The 21,404-nt window shown below is 36.4% G+C and overlaps 1 protein-coding gene across 1 annotated transcript in view; it reads left to right on the forward strand.

The window, feature by feature from the left end:
* Positions 1-6,705: 6,705 nt before the first annotated feature.
* The window catches only part of LOC107581368 (potassium voltage-gated channel subfamily H member 7-like), a 59,147-nt gene continuing 44,448 nt past the window's right edge, over positions 6,706-21,404 (forward strand). The window contains exons 1-2 of the mRNA XM_016266918.1: positions 6,706-7,146; positions 9,601-9,831. Of these exons, the coding sequence (XP_016122404.1) occupies positions 7,071-7,146; positions 9,601-9,831 (307 nt within the window). The 5' untranslated portion in view covers positions 6,706-7,070. The remainder of the gene's footprint in view (positions 7,147-9,600; positions 9,832-21,404) is intronic.

Consider the following 21,404-nt stretch of genomic DNA (forward strand, 5'->3'; position numbering starts at 1 on the left):
TGAAAAGAGTGACACTTTATCTCACAGAGTATGACACAGCATGAAGTGACATGCATGGTTGTTGTCACCACTAGAACTACCCACTGTAGCCAAAGCACAATAAACTCATTTAACCTCTTCCCATATTTACAAAATAGAGACTTCTGGGAATCCATACTCTGGTCTCAAGAGACCAAGTCAATCATTTAGGATCTAACAGCATCCAAAATGTTCTGGTGTTGCTAGAGGAGGAGTACAGAGAGAAGTGCCTGGTTCCCACAGTGGCATTCAGTGGTAGCTGTTCTATAGGTATGTATGAGTGCTGAAGGTGTGAGGGAGTTGTACGTTATCAATGCTGTCATGAATTCACACACTACTGTGTGATGTAATATAAAAACCTGAAACTGAAGATGCTACCCTCTTCTCATTCCCTGCATTATTGGGCATTTTTTCAGCATGACAATGAATATATTCATTCTCCCAAGGTGAAAATTCTTCAGTGGACATGTATTTCACTCAATCTTAACACTCTTGAGCTGCTGTGAGATTCTGTAGAGATGAGCTAAGCAACACTCCCCATTAAAAACCAGAGCATTCAAGGAGGTCGTCCTCCAGGAGTTAAACAGGTCAGATGTGAAAATTTGTCATGAACTTGTACACTCAGTGCCAAGAAGGTCAGAGCAGTGTACTTAGAGTTCTGGAGGACATACTAAGTACTAGAATATTATACATTTTCTGAATTAAATCTAGGGTGTACTCATTTCTGCAATCCTTAATTTAAACAAAATTGGCTAATTTACTTATCTTACAGCAAATATTGGCATATATTTTGTTGTTTTTATTAAGTATGTGTTTAATATGTTTCAATTTTGCCATCTTTCCATTAATTACATTAGTGATCATTAAGAAAATACATCTTTTATATTTATTCAGAGGGGGTGTACTCATTTATGCTGTGCACTGTATGTTAAATTGTTCATTTTTGTGGTAAGTTTGATTTTAGCTAGTAATTTGATGCTATAAAAACAGGGCGTGTCGTTATGGTTGATTGGGCCTGCGGGAGTTTGATACCGCGGCTCCACCTCACGACACTACTGCGCAGACTCTGGCTCCAAACAAATATCTACTGCACAGACTCTGGCTCTGAATGACGTCATTTACTCAAGATGGCAGCGGCCATACTGAGATGCTTTGGCTTAACTTTTCTATAGTGGAAGGAATAGGAGACGCGTAGTCCATCTTTTTTTTACAGTCTATGGTTTGAAATGGCATGAGGGTGAATAGTTAATGACAGAATTTAAATTTTTAGGTGAACTATCCCTTTAATATTGGATAATTTTCCAGAATAAATAAATGACAAAGTGTATATTTTTTGTTTCATTTTTGATTGGATTCTCTGTCGACATTCAGCACTTCTGTGAAAATCTGATGATCTTTTGGGTCGTATTTATGCAGAAATCTGAAGGATTCACAAACTTTCAACCAGCACTGTAGTTTTAACAAGACAATACCATGACAGTAACATATTGTTTTTAATCTAGTAAAAAAAGCAACAAAAGTGCATTCCCATGTGTGATATCACTTTTATTTATTTTTATATTACATATATTATTGTGTTTTATGTTGCATTTTTGTTTCTTTGTTTTTTAACATTTATATAAGTTAATGATGTGCAGTAGGCTGTACTTTCATAACTGTAAATTATATTGGCAGTAAAATGCATTCCATAATTCCAGATTTTTATGGTACATTTTTAGTAACCACAGCTGCTGGGTTTTTTGCTATTATAAAACGAACAAAATGTTTATTAGAGATTGATATAACGTTGAACTGAGTAGGTTTTAAATGCTGCTCCAATTTAAGCCAGCTATATTAATTCATTTGCTCAGAATTACACACTGAATATATTTAATGGATTGATGGTGCACTGAACTAAATCTCCAGCCTAGCACAACCTATAAAAAACAAATCACTATTACACACATTGTCTTAAAATCTCTCTCCTGTGTCCTTCCCTTTCTAGTTGTTTTAATAATTGACAGAGATCAGATTGGATATGCAGGGAAGTAGCATTTGACATTCTGAGAAAATACTAATTAGATTCCCACAGTGGCTTAAATACACTGACAAACACACATGCAGATTGACACGCACACACATACACCACACGTGTCTTCTTTTGTGTCAATAAACCTCTCCATTACAGAGGAGCAGACATTACCAAAGGGGTCTGTGTCACTTTCTAAGTTTCATTCTTGTGAATATTGCATACAGTTGAATACTGATGAGTCGCACTGATAATTAATGAAAGAAAGAGCTGATTCACTGTGTGCTTCGGTTGTATCACTTTATTGATTTACATTCAGTTCCAAAGCATGCCTGACACTTTTATTTTCTCTCTCTCACACACACTGTACCGTAATCAAATTTTGGGGGTCAGTAAGATTTTAAGAGAGAGAGAAATGAGAAATTAATACTTTTATTCAGTAAGGGCACATTCATTTGGTCAAAAGTGACAGTAAAGACATTATTTTGAATAAATGCTGTTCTACATGCTTTCTATTTATCATAAAAAGGTAACACAGATTCCACAAAAATGTTTAGCAGCACAAGTGTTTTTAATTTAATAATAGGGGTCATATGATGCTGCTAAAAAGAACATTATTTTGTGTATTTGGTGTAATGAAATGTTTATGCGGTTTAAGGTTAAAAAAACACATTATTTTCCACATACTGTACATTATTGTTTCTCTTCTATGCCCCGCCTTTCTGAAACGTGTCGATTTTTACAAAGCTCATCGGTCTGAAAAAGCGAGGTGTGCTCTGATTGGCCAGCTATCCAGTGCGTTGTGATTGGCCGAATGCCTTAAGCGTGACGGAAATGTTACGTCCCTTACCATATTGTGATGCCTGCGGCAACCACATGTGACGACCCCAGGCTGGACTCCGCTTCGTCCACGGTAAAAGCCGATCCAGCGATCAACAGTGCAAAGTTGAAGTATTTCCTCAGCGACCAGCACAGATCCGCTCCAGGCATGATGAAGCGGATATCATTTTCTTTTGGAAGGCCAAACAAAGTAGTTTCGCTTTCACAACGAATAAGAAAATACATCTTTTATATTTATTCAGAGGGGGTGTACTCATTTATGCTGTGCACTGTATGTTAAATTGTTCATTTTTGTGGTAAGTTTGATTTTAGCTAGTAATTTGATGCTATAAAAACAGGGCGTGTCGTTATGGTTGATTGGGCCTGCGGGAGTTTGATACCGCGGCTCCACCTCACGACACTACTGCGCAGACTCTGGCTCCAAACAAATATCTACTGCACAGACTCTGGCTCTGAATGACGTCATTTACTCAAGATGGCAGCGGCCATACTGAGATGCTTTGGCTTAACTTTTCTATAGTGGAAGGAATAGGAGACGCGTAGTCCATCTTTTTTTTACAGTCTATGGTTTGAAATGGCATGAGGGTGAATAGTTAATGACAGAATTTAAATTTTTAGGTGAACTATCCCTTTAATATTGGATAATTTTCCAGAATAAATAAATGACAAAGTGTATATTTTTTGTTTCATTTTTGATTGGATTCTCTGTCGACATTCAGCACTTCTGTGAAAATCTGATGATCTTTTGGGTCGTATTTATGCAGAAATCTGAAGGATTCACAAACTTTCAACCAGCACTGTAGTTTTAACAAGACAATACCATGACAGTAACATATTGTTTTTAATCTAGTAAAAAAAGCAACAAAAGTGCATTCCCATGTGTGATATCACTTTTATTTATTTTTATATTACATATATTATTGTGTTTTATGTTGCATTTTTGTTTCTTTGTTTTTTAACATTTATATAAGTTAATGATGTGCAGTAGGCTGTACTTTCATAACTGTAAATTATATTGGCAGTAAAATGCATTCCATAATTCCAGATTTTTATGGTACATTTTTAGTAACCACAGCTGCTGGGTTTTTTGCTATTATAAAACGAACAAAATGTTTATTAGAGATTGATATAACGTTGAACTGAGTAGGTTTTAAATGCTGCTCCAATTTAAGCCAGCTATATTAATTCATTTGCTCAGAATTACACACTGAATATATTTAATGGATTGATGGTGCACTGAACTAAATCTCCAGCCTAGCACAACCTATAAAAAACAAATCACTATTACACACATTGTCTTAAAATCTCTCTCCTGTGTCCTTCCCTTTCTAGTTGTTTTAATAATTGACAGAGATCAGATTGGATATGCAGGGAAGTAGCATTTGACATTCTGAGAAAATACTAATTAGATTCCCACAGTGGCTTAAATACACTGACAAACACACATGCAGATTGACACGCACACACATACACCACACGTGTCTTCTTTTGTGTCAATAAACCTCTCCATTACAGAGGAGCAGACATTACCAAAGGGGTCTGTGTCACTTTCTAAGTTTCATTCTTGTGAATATTGCATACAGTTGAATACTGATGAGTCGCACTGATAATTAATGAAAGAAAGAGCTGATTCACTGTGTGCTTCGGTTGTATCACTTTATTGATTTACATTCAGTTCCAAAGCATGCCTGACACTTTTATTTTCTCTCTCTCACACACACTGTACCGTAATCAAATTTTGGGGGTCAGTAAGATTTTAAGAGAGAGAGAAATGAGAAATTAATACTTTTATTCAGTAAGGGCACATTCATTTGGTCAAAAGTGACAGTAAAGACATTATTTTGAATAAATGCTGTTCTACATGCTTTCTATTTATCATAAAAAGGTAACACAGATTCCACAAAAATGTTTAGCAGCACAAGTGTTTTTAATTTAATAATAGGGGTCATATGATGCTGCTAAAAAGAACATTATTTTGTGTATTTGGTGTAATGAAATGTTTATGCGGTTTAAGGTTAAAAAAACACATTATTTTCCACATACTGTACATTATTGTTTCTCTTCTATGCCCCGCCTTTCTGAAACGTGTCGATTTTTACAAAGCTCATCGGTCTGAAAAAGCGAGGTGTGCTCTGATTGGCCAGCTATCCAGTGCGTTGTGATTGGCCGAATGCCTTAAGCGTGACGGAAATGTTACGTCCCTTACCATATTGTGATGCCTGCGGCAACCACATGTGACGACCCCAGGCTGGACTCCGCTTCGTCCACGGTAAAAGCCGATCCAGCGATCAACAGTGCAAAGTTGAAGTATTTCCTCAGCGACCAGCACAGATCCGCTCCAGGCATGATGAAGCGGATATCATTTTCTTTTGGAAGGCCAAACAAAGTAGTTTCGCTTTCACAACGAAGCACACAGCGCCTTCACGACATGGCGGCAGCGGCAACAATACTACAGCGAGAATAAAAGTTATGCCTTTCTTTGCGTGAACATTTGGGCGGCGATTTGCAAATCTTCGCACATAGTGAGGTAGATATGTGGGGGCGTATTAGAACGAGACGTTTTAGGTAGGTGTGGCTGACTCTTAACTTTTATAAAGAATGTCTCTATGGATTTGAGACTTTAGTCTTTGCAACTTTACAGATCTTCTTTATGCACCAAGTGCGTGTAACACTCCAAAGTCACAATGTTACTGTTTATTTTTAATCAAATAAATGCCTTGGTGAGCAAAAAATGATGTCAAAAATCTTTTCAAGAACTTGCCATTCCTAAACGTTTGAACACTATTGTTTATCTAATATCTTACTATCAAATTTTGTTTACTGTATTGTACAGTTTTTGACTAATTTTGTTGCAAGCTGGTCAGTAAATACCTTTATAATGCATTCTCTTGTTTTCACCACTAGATGCCAGCACTGTTTGTTCGTCTTTTATCTTTTCCTCAGCGGGGTTTTCCCTCATATTTCCGTGACATCAGAGCAACAATGATCTCCTAACAAACATTTAATTGCAGTGAACCAGTCAGCGTTTAAGCAGTGGAAAGTGCTGACGTGATGTCTTTGTCTTGCAGTTGTAGGAGGACGCACACACGCATGCGCTCGTGTTCTGCAGGCGTTAAACTGAATATGGACTAGGACTTACAATAAGATTTACTTAGTATAATTAGATTTTTTAATATGTATTTATAAAGAGCGTATTTTGGTGGATAGACGCAAACGTTTGGTTCGTTCTAGTAATACAAAGGATATGTTATCCGTTTTCCCAATTTTTTTAAACATTTTTTTAAATAAGCAAACGTTTGAACACTTTCCATATTCGTAATAGCCTACTTCACCCGCCATTTGGATTTTTTTCCCTTGTTGATTATGTTTTATTGCAAGCTGCGAAGGCTTATTATGAAGGCTGTTCTTTGATAAAAAGCTTTTCTGTATTCTAAATTATTAATGTGGAATCTTTCTCTCTTTCAGTCAAAGTTCATTTATTCTTTTTTATTGTTACTGGAGGAACGCTCTCGTTCCGGAGTATTTCCAGCACCATGGACAGTCCCCAATTCCCCCCACTTTCGAATAAGCACTTTGCAAAGGTCGAACCTATTTACTTTTCATGTTTTGACATGTACATTTGCTGTCGCATTTTTTGCATAAACACTCTTTAATTTATAGATCCAGATAACACTGTAATTGACCTGTCTAATTTAGTCCCAGCTGCTCTTAAATTGACTGTCATGGATATCCTAAAGGTGGAAAAAGAAAACCCCACGTGTTGTGTTGTTTGAGATGGTTTTAGAAGAGCGATCCGTGCGAACTGTGCCCTCCGCCCAGGCTTGTCTCGCGCAACACCGATACCGTTTCCTCGCGCGTCTCCTTGCACAGCGTCGCGCGCAGTGTGCGGGGGCCCCTCGCGGAGAGGCAGACGTCACTGCTGTCAGTTTGTGGCCGTTTGTCACATCGGTGGGTTTCAGTTCGATTGAGATGCTGCTCAGACCCGCAGCCTCCTCACAGAGCGCCTCGTTTTCTCGTCTTTCGTTTCAAACGGCGACTACCGGTGAAGACAAAAACGGGAATGAATCACGGAAAGCGACAATTTAACGGCGGAAAGAAGGAGAAGACGTCGCCGGAATGACCCCCCACAAAGAAACGCGTTTCCTCGCGCAGCGCTCCTGAAGCTCATCCAACGGTTTCAAAGGCGCACAACCAGCCGTCAATCATGCCGGTGCGACGAGGTCACGTCGCGCCACAGAACACGTTTCTCGGGATTATCATCCGCAAATTCGAGGGTCAAAGTGAGTGTCATCTTCCAGATGTTGCAGCAGCGTTGGTTTATTTCATTGAAACAATAATAAGAGCTGCATGTAGTGCGATTCAGTTGCGGTTTATTGTTTAGTGAGACCTCCAAATAGGGAGAATTTACCTCAACACATTGACCGTGCAACTTAGCCTTACTTCTATGTCCAAACTCAGAAATAGATAACGTTACTTTGATTTATTAGCGCTGTACTATTACCGTTTCTCATTATTGATGTAAACATTGATTAGTTAAGTTGTTGACAGCGCAATAGATTTTGGATAGTGTTTGGACTCTTTCTCCATTAGTCGTTAGGGAGGAAACTGTCCATTTCTGTCACCCAGTGTTCAGCTAACATCATGTCAGCATCTGAAAATGTCACCGTTTGTGTTGTGTTTGAGTGTTAAATGTGTTTACTCACACTACCACAGGCGCTCAGCTGAGGGGCCCAGTGTCCACTGCCAAAATATCACTCTTCCACGCCTTACTGTCTCTGCTGTTTTCTCTCAAATATAACTGTTAATAGAGAAGGACCGTTTCTGGTAGACAAAACATTCAAAACATTTGTGACAAGACCACTTGCGTAAACAAAACGCAAAATGCTGAAAGAGAGAAAGATTCCACATTAATAATTATTAAATTATTAAAATAACAAAAAATTATTTAGGCTTGTCCTGGTTCCCTTTAAATAGAAGAAGAGGTGAGGTTCTTAAAATGGAAATAAACTGGGCCAATTTTGGAGAATTAAAAAAAAGGGAAGCATATTTTGTAAAAGCACTAAACAGTAGTTTCTGGTAGACAAAACATTCAAAACATTTGTGACAAGACCACTTGCGTAAACAAAACGCAAAATGCTGAAAGAGAGAAAGATTCCACATTAATAATTTAGAATACAGAAAAGCTTTTTATCAAAGAACAGCCTTCATAATAAGCCTTCACAGCTTTCAATAAAACATAATTACCACAAAAAATTATTTAGGCTTGTCCTGGTTCCCTTTAAATAGAAGAAGAGGTGAGGTTCTTAAAATGGAAATAAACTGGGCCAATTTTGGAGAATTAAAAAAAAGGGAAGCATATTTTGTAAAAGCACTAAACAGTACTGTACATCAATTCTTCTGTTAAAATGTGAACTGTGAAGCTGTTTATATAACATTTTTTACAGGAAAAGGTTACTAAATGTGTTTTCAAAGTAAAACCATGTTAACCTATATTGTTTATATCTTGTGGCTGTAATTTTGCAATACTAAAGTGTACAAATTAGCCCAATTCACTTCCATTGTAAGTGCCTCATAGGATTTTTGCTTTTTTAAAGAAAAGGAGAGACAAGTGGTAATCAACATATGCTACAATTGCTTGATTGAGCTTTACTTATTGAACCCTAAATATTCCTTTAAATTGTTCCATACTTTCCCATTTTATTGATGCAAAACTATTTCTTTCCATCGTGAATGCATGGACTGTTAATAATATCATTCACCTACAAACGCAAAAAAGCGTTTGTTTTTTGCTTATATGGTGTGAATAGTAGAAACCAAATAATCCGTTAGTAATCAGAATGATGGCTCAATCAGACTGAAAAGCCTTCATGTAAACACCTTAATTCCGATTGAGTTTGATCCAAATGAAATTTCGATCGGATTGGATGGAGTGGTGTAGATCTTTTCTAATCTGATCGAGAGGACGTGTAAATCTTTGATCGGATTGAAAACCAAAACTGAAAAGTACTGCATATGTGAAATGGCGCAGAAATTCGTAATGACGTGGGAAGCATGGAGCTGTTGTTTTTGTAGAATCAAGTGTCATAAATGAGTGTCATGTTATTCTAAAATTCTCCTTCCACTCATCGTCTGTAAAGTGGTGCAGAACAAAGTCCCATCAGTCCTCACTTCATACTCTCATTCACAGACGGCTTGTTTAGGCGATTTCACTGCTTGATAAAAGCAGCACGGCACAAAGCTTCTTGTGCTCGTTGTCTCCTAATTAGGTCCCAAAATAGATACATTTTAAGTCTGCTCTTTAAATCCTAAGAAAAGAAGCAATGGTAGGAGAATAGTATGTGCAAACATCTAGAAACTGTATATTCATGCAGTGTGTGAATGTCAAAAGATCAAAGCCGATATTGAAGCTTGTGACATGTAAAACGTGCACATCAACCCGATCACTTTATATAGTGTTCATGTAAATACTACGTTCAGATTCATCAATCAGAATAATTTCATTCCGAGTTAAACAAAAAGCATCCATGCAAACATAGCCAGTGTAACGTCATAAAATTTGGCATTTGCTAATCTAAAGGTACACTGACTCTGCCAAAAGCACATGTGCTCATATGGCAGAAAAAAATAATATTTTTATAAAAGCTTTGAAAATGATTTACTATATCTTTTCACCTCCACTACCTATATACACTTTTCTTTATAGCAAAAATGTTATTTTCTGCCTGTTTCTACAGACAAGAGATTTGTCATAGCCAATGCACGTGTCCAGAACTGTGCCATCATCTACTGCAATGATGCCTTCTGTGAGATGACAGGGTTTTCCCGGCCGGACATCATGCAGAAGCCGTGCACCTGTGACTTCCTGCACGGACAGCTGACCAAGCGGCACGCTATTGCGCAGGTAGCACAGGCTCTCCTGGGCTCGGAGGAACGCAAAGTGGAGATCACCTACCACCGCAAGGACGGTGAGTATGTGAGCTTTACGTGTTTATAGTAGTTCAGTGAACCCGAGAATGTCTATGGGTTATGTTTACTGAATGTTATGGTGTTGGTTAATGTTTTGCTTATTATAATCTCCATTTGAAACCTCAGTGAAAGGAAAATAATGTTTTACACAGAGTGTTGCAGAAAATATGCCATTAAACAATTATATGTATGCTATTAAGTTGATTCACACTTTTGCTCAGTGACACTATTTGTTAAATATTTCCAACTAGCCAATAGATTAAGGTTGGGGTGGGGCCATGTGTTTACTGACCAATGGCAGACAGGGAGAGTTAAACATGTTTGGAGCATTTATTATTTTTGCAGTTCCACTTGGTGATGGTAGTGGCATAGAAATGACCCTCTTCAGCTTTAAATTCCACATTAATGATGTACTTTAATTTGTGAGTCAAATTTCTGTCCTTTACACCAGAGGAATACACTTTCCAAATCAATGTACATTTCTTTCACTGTAATGTATTTTAGGCTATGCCACTTTTTTATTATTGAATAGTACCTTTATTTCCTTTTATATGGGTTTTCTAGGAATAAACCGATACTTTGGATATGGAATATAAACTGAGAGAGAGAGAGAAAGAGTAAAAGGCAGAGAGTGTGTTTGAATTATTGCAGAGGAAGTTAAAGTCAGCACTGAAATGACAGCTCCTATTGTCTTGGACAATTTTGCTTCAGATCACAAGGAAACTGCTAAGAGCTGAGATCGTTTTTTTATCATGTTCAGCTATGTAGTGAAAGACTTCTTGTCCTCAACAGAGGACATAGATTTTTTCTTTCTTGTACAAGAATCATTAATAAGCCTCTTACACACATTAAACCCTGTAAATTACCGTAAAATTACCAGATTGGTTTTGCCCTAAATACAAAAACATGCTATTCACACGAGCGGTGGTGTTCTGGCTTTTTACTGTTAAGGGACCATTCAAACACGAGCCCCAAAATGCTAGTAAACTCTGTGATGCCAGTCAATGTAGATGACACTGTGATGTTGTCTTCATCTGCCTGGATGAGGAAAAGCTATTTATTTTCACTTTCTGTGCAATTTAACAACCTTTTTTGACTTCTCAGTGACAGGCGTAAAGGACCGATCACGCAGAACACGTTTTTGCAATGGGTTAAAACACGAGATGCTGCACAATAGTATCAAACTGCATAGCTGCTGTCCTGATGAATCGAAATAAAGGCAGGGTCTTGAGATGTAGCTTAAACATTGCATAGTAATCATAGTATGTTTTTATGACTTCTTACATCCGTGCATCCTGACCTTGTATGTGCTCATACCAAGCATTAACTTATACTTTGTTCACACATAACATCATGAGAGTAATCTGATGGTAATATTACAACTTCCTTTACCTAAAGTCTTAACAGTATTTTGCCTTGTTCACACACGATCTCTAAATGTTACTTATTAAAGACTATATATGTGAAAGAGTGCAACAGTTGGGTTTCCAGAAATAAAAACGCTATTCATTTTCTCCATATAGAAATTTCTTTTTACCAATAACTTATAAACCTTTTAAGATAGACCTACTGTGAGCTACAAGGTTGTTAATCCGTGGTACGTTTGTTGAAGCCATCCATTTATTTTTATTGTAATGTTGTTTTTCATTAAATGTAAAATATATTTTTTCAATAGATATAATAAACAGCTTTTATATTTCTCCATGGTTTTAATTTGATTATGTCATTTGCAGTGCTTCCCGGCATTGTAGTTATTTCCCTTAAGTACTGTTGCGATTCACCTTATAGCTGGTTGACTTGGTTCATGGCTTTTAATGCTTTAAAGGGGTCATATGATGCGATTTCAAGTTTTCCTTTCCTTTTTTCCTAAAGAAATTACAGAATTTTCATTTTTGGGTGTACTAACCCTTTAATTTACAAGAAAATGGCAAATCAGTCAAACACAATTGTAATCGCAAAATAATATACAAATTGTTACTCTGTCCTATATATTTTTTAAACTGTGATGTCAGCCAGTTTAAAAAACAAAACAAAAGAGAGAGTGTTCATCCGGAAATATGTGGCATACGTATATGCTCTGAAAGATACAAATAACCTCTATAAAGGACAAAAATATTTGCTTAATCCCAGGAGGTTATATGAATTAATACATATTTAAACAAATTAATGCATTTAATACATTAATACACAGTCAGACTTCTTTACAACAGCACAAACCAGGCCCCTGTCCACGTGCTGAGAATTCTTTCATTCAATAACATCAATATTCTGCCCTTATGTTTCTCATCTGGTTACCACAGTGCATGCAAAGACACTTTCTCCTCATCATATTTCCGTCCTTAGTTTTCATCTTTTAGGGTGATTCTCTGGAGAACTATAATGGGAGACTCTATCTGCTCAGATCTGTCAGGGCAAAAACCTAATTTCTTCAGCGTGGAAGTCATAACCACAATTATTACATTCTCTCTTAATTGAAAGTGTAAACTCATAATTGTGCATTATCCAGAAGGATATTATGATGCATTAGAGCCATCACAGATAATTCATGCCCTTTAAAATTTCAGTAGCAGTTTAAGAGCCTTTTAAATAGAGTTCCTTCCTGGAGTGAACATTCATATAATTCTGTCAGTCATGCTGCTCTGAGTATAAAAAGCAGTCGCAATTTATCTGATATCCCTTCTTCATTAAACTCCATGACTTCTCTTCGTAGTTATGTCCCAGGGGGAACTTTGAGCTACTGTTTCTAGATCCTACTTTATTGTCAGATGAAAGCTGTTGACTCTGTTCTGTATGTCTCTTAGACATCATATGAACATATGAACTAATGGACATGTCATTACATTGGTTTTCACCCGAGAGACCACATATAAATTCAGTTCTCTCTCTCTGAGGTGTAAATTAGGCTGCTCTCCTCTCACTGAGCCGTAGCACAGCACATTCTGGACCTGCTCTTTATAGTGATTTTAGTGGCTTCTACTGTGAATGCATTAAACTGTGAATGATGAGCATGTGCATGTAGAACAAAAGAGCTTTGTATCTTTATGTCATTGTATAACATTTTTAAGCTACACATTTTTTTCCAGTTTTTTTAGAATATCATATATGATATCTTATTCATCTCCTTAGACCCATTGTCAAGGCACAATTACTCCATCAAAACCAAACCATAAATGTGTTATTTTTATAAACTGGATGACATTTAACATTCAAAGTTATTCACTTTTAAACTAAACACAATCAGTGTATAAAAAAACAGACTCACAAAGTCACTTCATTTCCATTTAAATATGACACCTTCACTTATTCATGGAAGCATGAAGCCTACTGAACTTGCCTTATTCCTCACACAGTATTAATGGAAATTCAGTTTTAAATGTCAAATTGTGAGTGTAAATGACATTTTGCTACTCTTATTGCATTAATGATCACTTATTCAGTTTAATATTTAAATTAAATAGTAATAAGAAATGGCAAAAGGAAATTCTGTTATTGAAATTTAATTTGCATTTTTATTTTGCATAAAATATTGCACATATGGGTGAATGTAAATTAAAATACTCAAATGCCATTGTGCATTACATTTAAAATTAAATTTAGCCAATCTATTTATGTTTATTACACTGATCTGAAGAAAATATAATGCAACATAAAGAATGTTTTTAATCATGTAGCCAAATCAAGCGCCATATACAACACAAAGTGTTTTTGATTAGAAGAGGGTTCTTTGCTGAAGAGGGTTGCTGCAAAGAACCACTGAATAACCTTTAACAGTGTGTGGTCATATTAGAGCTTATTCAGTTACATTAGTCACACACCCACACACACACACACACACTGAATTGTCCCATACAAAGCTAGGTCCTCATGAGTATGGGTCATGCCTTATTTAGCATTTATATTGCAGTAGAATGTGATAGCCCTGCATAATTCCTCTGAGACTTCCTGTTTGAGAAGACACTGTTATCCTACACTGCTGGCTTGGCACATTCCCTGCTGCAAAGGATTTCATTCATTCAATAGGAATAAAATAAATAATACAATTCAGCTAAAGCCATTTCTTACAGTAATTTTGCATTCAGCTTTGTATGTTTTCATGCTGCAATGCATTACCCACGATCCTTCACACTTCTGAGTGCTTTCTTTGTTATATTTGAAACATTTTGTAAATTGTGGTTTCGTCTCAAGTCCTTTATAAGCTGTTCTTGAGTATGTCATATTGAGAATATATCCCTAAAAATAGCAATAACAAATATAATAAAGTTATTAACAGATCCTTAGTTAATGTACATTTACTGTAATTTTCAATTAACATATTGTCACATGTATTGTACATGAGCCATCAATCTGCAAAGCATTATATTTTTTGTTGCTGCTGTATTGAAGTTATAAAGTGTAATCAAATATGATTTTTAGATGATGTTTAAGGTTTTTGTTTGGGGGTGAATAACTCTATAGGCTCATGACAGTGTATATTGTCAGTCAGATAAGGAAATGTTTGGAAAAGAGTGACCCATGACTCCCTCTGTCTTTTATTCTTTGCGCTTTGCTTCGCTAATGAACATATGCTGTCATGTTGCCCTGCAGGCCTCTCTGTATGATTAATGAGCTGTGTTTACTAACACACGGCTCCACCAATCAGCACGCAGCTCCGTGTACCAGTCATTTTAAAGCCTGAACACAACCTTGTCAAAGGCTGTATAAATGCTGTTATTACAGAAATCAGGTGATGAATGGCAAATAATGACAGTCTGTTGTTCATACATTCAAAATTCACTCGCTTTAACATGCTGGCTCAATTATTCCCTTCTTTCCAAACTCTTTTAGTCTAGCACACATAATCATCTGGTTTTAATTTCTAATGAAATTGGAATTATTCACACTTGTGCCTCTGTATCTTGTATCTTAATTCTGTGAAAATGAAATCTATCGATACAGATCCTCTTTCTATTATGAGCAGATTAAATGTTACAGTTTCACTTTGGCAGAGACAGAAGAGAGAGGAGGACACACACACATAGAAAGAGGTATTTATAGCTCTTGTGCATTTGGTAGGTATGATGTTTGGAGTCTCTGCTCAGGGGAACAGAGGCACTGCTGTAATGTTAACCCACAGCAGTATAGCATAAACTAACCCTATCAGCACTGGTCATTATTATTTTTTACCAAGAATGTAAAATGCTTTGTCTGATTTTGAATGCTTTTAACACTCTGCAAAAGGAGCAAGAATATCACAGGTTTGTTTGAGGAAATACTGATGTGTTTTATTCCTACCAGACCGTAAACATACATATACACGTCCTGGCAGACTACAAACCTTGTCTCATCACTATGAGTAGAATTAGAGAAGCACTGAGCAGATGAGTGTTAGTGCTCTGTAAAGAGATACAGATAGTCATTCTGAACAGTCAGATGGGGATTGTGTTAACATGACTGGCCTCATCTTCAGTTCTACAAGACAACAGGCCACATTCATTCTAGTCTCAGCCTCTAACAACATGCGTACTGACCATCATAGAGCAGCCGAAATTATGAGTTTGGGTGCATATTGCTTGTTATGTTGTATAAAGATGTAACTTGTTAGCTTAAGGAGCTGTTTCTATCTGATCTATCCCTTGAATTCTGTTTTGTTGGTATAACGTAATGTATTTAGTGATGGAAAATAATAATTTGAATGGAACAGGGCTCAGTGCTAGGGATTTTCACTGGGCCCACCAAAAAATAAATATTATAATATATATAAAGTATAATATATATATATACAGTGTTGGGGGTAACGCATTACAAGTAACGCGAATTACGTAATCAGATTACTTTTTTCAAGTAACTAGTAAAGTAACGCATTACTTTTTTAATTTACAAGAAAATATCTGAGTTACTTTTTCAAAAAAGTAACGCCAGTTACTTTGTTTTCCCATTTATTGACTAACAAGTCTCCTGTCCCCATATTGGGAGAAATCGGAAGCACAGAGGAGTTGTGTGCGCTGTGTGAACATGATGTTGCTGTAGTTCTAGACTAAATGTGAATGTGCATTAATTCATACCACTCACAAAAAAAACAGATTTAGTATTCATCAAAATGAATTAAAACAGTGAAATGCAAACTCAGAATATGACTCAAACCTGCAATAATTAAATATGTTAAATAACACAAATGTATCTAATCCCATTTTATTAACCAATGTCTTTGGTGCTGACCTTTGATGATCCAGTTGAACCATACTAATAAGCAAAAATGACTTTAGATAAACTAACAATTGTGCTTCATTGTTTTTTTTTATTGCTGAAGAGTGTTGAGCCTTCTTCTCCTGCGTTCTACTGTACAGATGTGAATTTACTTTTCCTTCAGCCTGAGGTTTATTCATTACACTTTTTGGTGTAAAAGGGCTTTTACATTTGCTATAAACGGAACTTCTTATATTAAAAACATTCAAGCCCTGCTCATATTTACGTAACACATTACTTTCCATAAAAAGTAACTAAGTAACATAATTATAATGCATTACTTTTAAAAGTAACTTTCCCCAACACTGTGTATATATATATATATATATATATATATATATATATATATATATAGATAGATAGATAAATAAAATAGGTATTGTTTTCTTTGTTTTTACTCATGTAACCTATACTAATACATAAGGTTGGCACCAACATTTTAGATACCAGTGAAATTTCATAATTCTAGATTTCACTTTCGATACTATAGCAAAAAATGCTAGCCTAACTAATATAAAATATTAAAAAGAGTTCAAATAACAGTTAGTAATAAAACAATAACTTAAATTACAAGCAATAGCACAATTACATATAAAACATCACTGCATAGTCTTCACTGTATTAAATTAAATATACAATAACTTAGATGTAACCACATGAAGCACATTTTTAGGTTAACATTTTTTTTTCAATGTAGTCCCAGAAATTTCTGTTTATAAATTGACAGATTGCTACAATGTATTCTTAATTGAAATGTCATAACTTGGTCTTCCAATGAAATGTTAGACTTCTCTCTGGTGACGTATGCTGGAACTTCTCAGATCATTTAGTCTGCATTTAGTTACATAAGGTCACTTTATGCTTCTGCCCAATTATGAAAAGATGAAGTGTAAATACTTTTTTAGAATTTAAGAGTTTACACTAGACATACAAGACTTGCAATGAGTAAATGTAAATAGGTCTTCACTTTAGTTAATGACAGAACTTTCTTGGGGTTGTGAATAGTTGGGTAGTCCTGGACATGATCATTTTTGGAAAAAGTAGGAAAAAGCAGCTCATAATGGGCTGCCTGACATGTTGACCATCAGTTGTGTGAGTTTGTTACAGTGTTTTCTGTCTCTCCTGGAGCGCAGTAATAACCAACCTTTCACCTCCTCCTCAAAGACCAATCAGTCACAGTGCTTTAACCAGTGTGTGTGTGTGTGTGTGTGTGTGTGTGTTTGCATTGGATGGCTGCACTGGGAAATTGAGATTGCAGACAATGAATAATTCAGTCAGACAGTTTCCTCACCTTATACATTCAGGATATACTCAAACGTAATGCATACCTTTTCACATAAACGCAAAGCACATCGTGGTAATGGTTAACATCGCTGAATGGATTGCTCAAGAAAGCATCATTCAGGAAAAATGTCACCGATTCCATTAAAAAAAAGTGGAAAGATCGACCGAATGGAGTGTATGAATGCTTTTTTTATTGTTTTGAAAAGGCATGATGGGTGAATGTCTGTGTGTGTGTGCTGGTGTGTAGGTGCGTATGGATTACTCTGTTTAAAGAAGTCTCCACAGGCTCTGTAGGTTTAATTATTGATAGTGGAAATTGAATCTAATTAAATTTCCATCGTCTTGAAACAAAAACTGAGCTTAATACATTCTGTATGTTCATAGAAGAAAATGAACATACACACTGCTTGAGAGCATTTCTAAGATTCATTCTATAGAAAACAGATCACCCCCTTCTAATTAGAAAGCATGTGACCTTAAGATAGGACATGGGAATATTGTTTTGGGAATAAATGTGAATCATGTGATTTGTCAGCCATTATTTATTAGAGTTTCTGCTTAGTCGAGCTGCTTTTTCAGCCAACATTTTTAGTAGTGCATTATTTTGATCAAAGTTCTCTCAGGAAAGCTCAAGCTTTAAGGGGGTGCATACTTAACATCTCAAGTAACAGTGGAAATGAACACACAGACAGAGAAACTGAGGATTGTGTCTCCTGTAAGTGAAGGGGACAACCAATGTGGCAGAGCTGCAAAATTCTTTAACAGCTCTTCCCCTACACATTACATAGTTCAGCTCAGGACACTTGAAATGAAATGAAAATTGCAACCTGAGTGGTAACTGAGCTGGATTTCTTTTACTCTTATGGTGTGATGGTCGCCTGATCGATGCAACTGCTGCTCAGGAAACTTGTCAGAGTTTGAAAGAAAACAGCATGATCAAACCCATAAAAATGCTGCTAAAATTGTACTACAATAAGAGTGCTGGTTCCACATGGCAGTACTATTTCATCAAAGAAATTTTTTCAAAATTCCTTTGAGAAACATTTATTCTCTGGCTGAACAACAGTGTGGCTCTGATCACTATGATTGTTCAGCTTGGAAAGTAAAAATGTCCAACTTTGGGGAAAAAAAACAGCTTGCAAGTGTATGACATCATACCAAGTCGTGATATGGTTAGAGAGTCCATAGAGAAAGTTGTGGCCTAATGGTTAGAGCATCGGACTCGTAACCCAAAAGTTGTGGGTTCGAGTCTCGTACCAGCAGGAATTGTAGGTGGGGGAGTGAATGTACAGCACTCTCTCCAACCTTCAATACCACGACTGAGGTGCCCTTGAGCAAGGCACCGAACCCCCAACTGCTCCCTGGGTGCCGCAGCAAAAAAAATGGCTGCTCCGGGTGTGTGTGTGTGTTCACTTTGGATGGGATAAATGCAGAGCACTAATTGGCCACATGTCACTTCACTAACATGGCAACAACCGTTCAAGCAAATAAGATGCATCAGTGAGTTGGTCTCATTCACTAATAATTGCAAATTATTTGTATTTATTCACAAAGGAGAACTTCTCACTAAACCTACACATGCACACAAATTTGTTCTTAACCTAGTATTCTAAATGAGCTACCATAATTAACATTAAACACACCCAAAATAAAAAAGGGGTTTCCCCACAGTTATGAAAGTAAATGAAATTCAAAAATCAAAATTCTAATTAATTTTAGTACAAGAGTTATTGATGAGTCATGATTTGTTCATGAAAATGTTTGTATGCAGATATCACACACAAATTTGTGCATGTGCATGGTTAGTGTTACGGAGTAATCAGAGCGTGAAGTGTATGGATCCATCTGTAAAGCTTTATTTAAAGACGTGGTCATGAAACAGGCTAGGGTCAGACAAAAGGCACAAGTATATTGAGGGCAAGACGAGAGCAGTTAGGTAAACAGGCGTGGGTCAATCGACGTGAACGTAATCCAGAGGGCGAGGCAAATAGGTAATCCACAAACAGGCGATAGTCCAGGCGAGGTGCAAACCAAGTCCAACCGACAAGATGAGAGATAAATCCAAGACAGGCAGATAATCAGGTAACGGGCAATCTCAAGACTAGACTAGGAACTAGGACAGAGAACATAGGGCTGGGCGATATGGGCAAAAATTCATAACTCTGTATTTTTTGGCTGATTTGCGATATACTGTATATATATCTCGGTATTTTCGTTTTTGTATTTAATATATATATTTATATTTCACTTACCGCCCAATTTTGTCCAACAAAACAATGCATATTAAAGGCTATGAAGACAAATAAAGTGAATGTAACCATGTAAGCCTTTATATTATGTGCAAAAAAGGGTTAAAAATCACATTTCATTCTAACATTGCAATCTAAAAACAAAAATAAGGCTTTTAAAACGGAAGCTAAATTCACTAAACTAAAAATGAAAATAAATGAGAACAAAAGCACTGAGTGTGTTAGGCTATTTTGATTACCCCATTACAGTCACTTTACAATCAGTGCTATCATAAAAATAGACGTACTTGTAAGTTTAAAAATCTACATGTCACATTTATTGTCCAACAACAAATATTTCCCGCGAAATGTATATTTTAGTCAGAATTATTGCGCTCCTATTTAATTGAGCTCTGTCTGTTTGGCGCGCATGCGCGCAGCAGCGCACGTTCAAGTCAAGTTTAGCGGAGAATCGCAAAGCAGAAGGCTCATGCACTTCTGACAGAAAAATGGAAATATTTCCATGGCTTTCTAACATTTACAGATGGAGAATATACCTGTGAAATGTAAGTTATGCATTCGAAAGACAGCACATTTCATACACATTAAACAGCGCGAGTAGCCTAGTGTCTCTGTCAGCGGCACACGCAGCCTTTCTGTGAGAGCATATGACGGGCCGAGCCGCTTAAACTAATATGCGAAACGAAACTATAAACTATGTCTTACCATTTTTTACAGGCCTTAATATGAAGCTTGTCACATGTTTAGAACAAATTGGATCATGCACTTTCTCCGCAGCAGCTCAGTCTGTGTCCTCCGCTATATTTTCAGATGCGCTCGTATGAAACTACTGTATGTTAGGGCTGTGTATCACCAGCAAAGTCATGATACGATATGTATCACGATACAGGACTGCACTGAATTTCACCTCAGAAGAATTTTGTAAAACAGCTTTTTATTAAACACTGCATACTATAGGGATGTTGCTAGCTATTGGCAGAGCAGGCAGTTGACCTCTGCATTATGAAGAGCCTCCATAACTGTACCACAGTACAATATAGGTAATGGCATATGTTTCATGTTTACATTGTGCACTCCCCACCAGGTACAATATTCTGATTGTTTGCATCTTGTTTTTAAGCCCATAAATAATAATGTACTCGTTCTAATAAATGTATATTTTAATGTACTTATTCTAATATATTTAAATCATCTTAACATTGCTGGTAGGTTATCATTGCACAAATCAACACACTCTCCCCGTTTCAAAAATAAAAATTAGAAGAGTTCTAAACTAATGCGCTGTCTTCACTATCTCACGCGCACACGTTTTAGTAACTCACAACATTCTTTTTAGCGCTGCCCCGCAATTTATCACATATCAACACAACATGCATACAGACATTGTGCACATATAAACAAAGACAAAAAAAAGAGTAAATAACATCAGTAAATCACAAGCAAAACCTGACAGCATATCCACTTACAATTGGTTTTGTAAATAATTAATGAAAGGACACCATATGGCAGTGAACTTAGACCCGGAACCCTTTAAATTAAGTCTTATTTTTTCCAAACTCAGGAATCTCTGGCCCACTGTTTAAAAGAAGAGGGAAATGACTGTTTCCAATTAATTAAAATCAAGCGCCTTGCCACAAGAGAAGTAAAGGCGATGCAGTCCAATTCACTTTTTGACAAACTGTTATTTTCACATACAATACCAAAGATGGCAGTTAAAGGATTTGCACAAACATCTTTACAAAATATTCTAGAAGATAAAAAAAAATAAAAAATTAGACCAAAAAACAGACAGACTAGGACATAGCCAAAACATATGG

Source organism: Sinocyclocheilus grahami, unplaced genomic scaffold, assembly GCF_001515645.1.
Source record: "Sinocyclocheilus grahami isolate Dianchi unplaced genomic scaffold, SAMN03320097.WGS_v1.1 scaffold34.1, whole genome shotgun sequence".
Lineage (NCBI taxonomy): Eukaryota > Metazoa > Chordata > Actinopteri > Cypriniformes > Cyprinidae > Sinocyclocheilus > Sinocyclocheilus grahami.